This window comes from Rana temporaria, chromosome 1 (assembly GCF_905171775.1).
Source record: "Rana temporaria chromosome 1, aRanTem1.1, whole genome shotgun sequence".
NCBI lineage: Eukaryota > Metazoa > Chordata > Amphibia > Anura > Ranidae > Rana > Rana temporaria.
The window spans coordinates 385761064-385766063 of NC_053489.1; the positions used below are offsets into that span (position 1 = coordinate 385761064).

The 5000-nt window shown below is 45.8% G+C and overlaps 1 protein-coding gene across 2 annotated transcripts in view; it reads right to left on the reverse strand.

Moving 5' to 3' along the window:
- SH3GL1 (SH3 domain containing GRB2 like 1, endophilin A2) overlaps positions 1-5000 on the reverse strand; it is a 305491-nt gene that overhangs the window by 140929 nt on the left and 159562 nt on the right. For both annotated transcript variants that reach the window (XM_040322538.1, XM_040322539.1), the window contains one exon: positions 2157-2290. In XM_040322538.1, the coding sequence (XP_040178472.1) occupies positions 2157-2290 (134 nt within the window). The remainder of the gene's footprint in view (positions 1-2156; positions 2291-5000) is intronic.

The following is a 5000-nucleotide window of genomic DNA, read 5'->3' on the forward strand; positions in this document are numbered from 1 at the left end:
AGTCCTTTATCCACTCCTAGCTGGAGAAAACTTAATACTCTATCGATGGTAAACTTGCGAGAAAGCCATCGCTTGGACTCACACCAGCCTACATAGGCCTTCCAGACCCTGTAATAAATCACCCTAGAGACCGGTTTCCTGGCTCTGATTAGGGTAGAGATTACTTTCTGAGACAGACCTCTACCCCTGAGAATCAGGGATTCAGCCTCCAGGCCGTCAAATTTAGATGCCGTAAGGCAGGGTGGAGGATCGGACCTTGCGATAGCAGGTCTGGCCGTAGAGGAAGAGTCCAAGGGTCTCCCACTACCATCTTCAGGATTAGTGAATACCATGCCCTTCTGGGCCATGCTGGAGCTACCAGGATGACTGGTATGTGCTCCACCCTGATCCTGCGCAGCAGGCGGGGTAGTAACTGGAGCGGGGGAAACGCATAAAGAAGTCTGAACTGATGCCAAGGGCAAACCAGCGCATCGGTTCCGCAGGCCATCGGATCCCTTGAGCGGGATAGGAACCTGTCTAGTTTCTTGTTGAGTCTCGATGCCATGACATCCACGTCCGGCACTCCCCATCTTTGGCAGAGTGTCTGAAAGACTTGTGGATGTAGAGACCATTCCCCCGGCAACAGAGTCTGGCGACTTAAGAAGTCCGCCTGAAGGTTGTCCACTCCTGGAATGAATATTGCCGATATGCAGGGCACATGAGCCTCTGCCCATAGGAGAATCAAGCTCACCTATCTCTGAGCGGCTTGACTCTTGGTTCCCCCTTGGTGATTTATGTATGCCACGGCCGTGGCATTGTCTGATTGAATTCTCACCGGGAACCCCTGCAATTTGGACGTCCAAGCCCTGAGGGCTAGTCGAGCAGCTCTGAGCTCCAAGATGTTGATGGGCAACTGCCTCTCTGGCTTTGCCCAAGTACCCTGGCGAGTGCAACCATCCAAAATTGCTCCCCAGCCCGTCAGGCTGGCGTCTGTGGTTACTATCTTCCAAGCCACTGGGCTGAAAGACTTCCCCTTCACTAGATTCTGAGGGTCTAACCACCAACACAGACTTTGTCGGACTCTTGATGAGAGCGGCAAAGGGATATCCAAGGCCTGTGGCCTCCTGCTCCATGCTGACAGGATTTTGCCAAGCAAGAGGCCCAATCTTCCCCCATCTCCGTGGGGCTGTCTAGACCTTCAGGCCCTGGGTTCCTATGAAGGATCCACTGTCCTGGGCCCATATAGCACTCTGGCAACAGAAACATTAGGCCCCCAAAGGTTTCTAAGTTCTGGGCCCAGGGTCCAGCTCTCTAAAAAGAAAAGCATTATGGGCTATACCCCAAGGGTTTGGGGTCCGGTTACTGACCACTTTAGCGCTGAGGCCTTTGGACAGAACCGGTTAGCTCACCTAATCCCAAGGATGCGGAGGCAAGCTAAACCATGACCAACACCTAAGACACTGGCGTAAAAACTGAGGTACTCCTCCTATGGGAGGGGGTTATATAGGGAGGGGCATTTCCTGTTTGAGATTGCCAGTGTCCATCACCTGAAGGTACTCCATATAACCCATATAGTAATGAATATGCCGCTCTGTGTCCCGTGATGTACGATAAAGAAAAATCATTTCGCATGTATGAGCTAAAATGTGATGCTAGTGTGAGTTTCTTGCATAGCATAGATATTTTTCCATTCAGAATATGGTGCTAGCATAATATGCACATTACAAAACACACAATCTATTCACGTCAGTTTCTGTTATGAAAAAAACGTACAGTCTTAAAACCCTAGCAAAGAAAAATAATCTCAAGGCATACACGCATTCTAGGGCCAATATTATAATGCCACTTACCAGAATATTTTTGGGTTGTAGGGGAACAACATAGGCACTCAGAAATTCTATGCATATAATGTTTCTGGTGAGAATTAAACCAACATCCCCAGAACTAAAATGCAAGGTTGCTTAGTGCTATAGAGCCTTTATGGTACTGTGGTAAATGTGGTAAATGAACATTGTATGACAAATCTAATTGTTCTTATGCTTTAACGGCTTCCCCACTTGACAGCAATAATGTATGATCCTATGTAAACGACTCCAGATGGGTGCACTAAGCTCATGTGTACAGGCCCTAAAAATTATCATATTTAATGATAATAAAAATTAAGCTGGTCAACTAACCTGTATTTCCTTTAAGTCCTTGTCGCACAGATTCTGAAGAGGATCTAGAAAATTTTGTTTGACTTCTATGTCCAATGAATCTTTTACTTCCGCTAATCTCTTCATGGACTCTCCAGCATCCAGCAACGCATCACCTTAATAGAAAATTATATTTTACTGGCACACGTTTCATCCTTGTAATCAAGTAAACTTAAAAGACGGTAAATCACTGAAAATATATATTATATATATGAGAATGGGAGGGGAAAATATTGCGCTGGTCTGAAAACTGTGCCAAAAGGTGAAAAAACAAGTGGAAATACAAAACAAATGAGAGCAGCTACTTAAAATGTGACTACAATTCAAATGTGACTATAATTAAGATGTAGCGCTGAAATTAAGAGAGACCAAATCCCGCGATGGTGAGATATGCCTCAATGTGCAACACAAGTGAAAAATAAATAAGTCCACATAAAAGTCCATTCATAAAGCCATGGAATGGGATGATGGAACCAGACTTGTAACAATAACGGTCATCACATAAACCTTCTTGCAAAGGAAAAAGGAAGAATACTCGAACCGGTGGATCTACTTGTTGGGCAGATCGTGGTGCCCCAGTTGAAGTACTTGTGTACCAAACGCATTGGGCTTGGTACACCACTCCATTTATTGCCTTTTTTTAAACTTTGTACTGTAAACACCTTTAAGCTTTGTTGGTTTTTCAATAAACCCACATTTACCTGCACTATCGGAGCACTTCCCTTTTTTTCTCTTTCTTCCATGCCATGAATAAGCACCGATTTTGTGCGAAACGTCGGCTGTTCCCCTGTTTCTGTCGTTGTGATCTGGTGATGTATTTGCTGTTCATTTAATAAAAGACAACCAGTACGGTTTTTGGAATGCGGCCATCCATCCTTCATCTATCCTTTATGCTTGCCTAGTGCACCGCCAGCACCCTTGGAATCCTGTATCAGTGTGTCAACGTATAGTAGACCCACCTGGAGCGGTGACTTTCTTTCTTCCATGTTGTGGTTGATAGAGTTGCTGTTCGGAGTTTTTTCCATCGTGCCATCCTCCAATCCTGAAAAGGATTCCTAGATTGGAAGTCGCCTTACCTTCATCTGAGGACCAGAGGGATATCCAGTGAATCCAGAGTCTCCATTCAGGTCGGGATATCTTTCAAATGAGTTGCCATCTGCGATCTGCCACTGGGATTTCACACGCTCTAACGATCTGCCCAACAAGTAGATCCACCGGTTCTGGTAAGAGTATTCTCCCTTACTCCTTTGCAAGAAGGTTTATGTGATGACCCTTATTGTTACACGTCTGGTTCCATCATCCCATTCCATGGCTTTATGAATGGACTTTTATGTGGACTTATTTATTTATTTTCACTTTTGTTGCACATTGAGGCATATCTCACCATCGTGCGATTTGGTCTCTCTTAATTTCAGCGCTACATCTTAATTATAGTTTATTATATATTTTTTTTTTAAATCAGAGATCCTAGAGAATAAAATGGCAATCATTGCAATTATTTTTATTTTATGTCACACGGTATTTGCGCATTTGGTTTTTGGAAAAAATACAGTTCGCTCAGACCACTTTTAAACAGCTAGAGAATCACCGGCTGGAAAAATAGGATTTTTGTACTCACCGTAAAATCCTTTTCTCTGAAGTTCATTGACTGACACAGCACTTAGGGTTATATCGCCACCTTCAGGAGAGGACTAGGCAGAACAAGTAAGCAGTGTCAAAAAAACGAGGGGTGGGAACAACAAGCAAAAAAACACCACCCAAACAACCAGAGCTTAACAGAGGAGTTGCAACCTTAAACAGCCGCCTCCAAAACCTTGTGGGCGAAAAAAGCATCCACAGAGAGGGCTCACATAAACCTTGTAAAATTTTGTGAAAGTGTGAATGGACGACCAGGTCGCCGCCTTACACACCTGAGAAATGGATGCTTGATGTTGGAAAGCCCAGGAGGCACCAATAGCCCTGGTCGAATGTGCTGTTACAGGAAAGGGAGGCGCCCGCTCCTTTAAGGCATAAGCCTGTGTCACCATCTGTCTATTCCACGAGAGATGGTGGTCGACAAGACCGCCAGGCCCTTCTTTGGACCAGTTACCGACACAAACATGAAATTCGACCTCCGAAACTGAACCGTAGCTGACAGATACACCCGCAGAGCCCGGACCACTTCCAAGGAATGTAAAGCAACCTCTTTGGGATGCGACGGCCAAGGACACAAGGATGGAAGCACATTTAGATGAAAAGCCAAAACAACCTTAGGAAGAAACGAAGGCTGCGTGCGTAGCACCGCCTTATCCTTGTGGAGGATCAGGCAGTGAGACTTGCAAGACAAGGCCGCCAACTCAGAAACCCTCCTGGCAGATGCAATAGCCACCAGAAAGGCTACTTTCTGAGAGAGTGACAATAGGGGGATCTCCCTTATGTTTTCAAACGGCGGTTTCTGAAGTACCGAGAGCACGAGATTCAAATCCCACCGAGGCACCAGAGGGGCCACATGTCAAACCCCCTGCACAAACGTACTCACCAATGAATGAGCCGCCAAGGGTCGCTGAAAAAAGACAGCTGAAGCTGATATCTGCCCCTAAATGGTGCTTAAGGCAAGTTTCTGATCCATTCCTCGTTGCGAAAACAGCAGAGTCCTGGAAACCGAATACGCACGCGGACGCCACCCCATCTCCTCACACAGAAATTCCATGTGCGATGATAAATCTTCAGAGAAGATAACTTCCGCGCCCTCATCATAGTGGAGATCACCGACTCAGACAGACCTCGGTGCCTTAGCACCTGACCTTCAACAGCTACGCCGTTAAAGCCAGCGACTGTAAAGCAGTA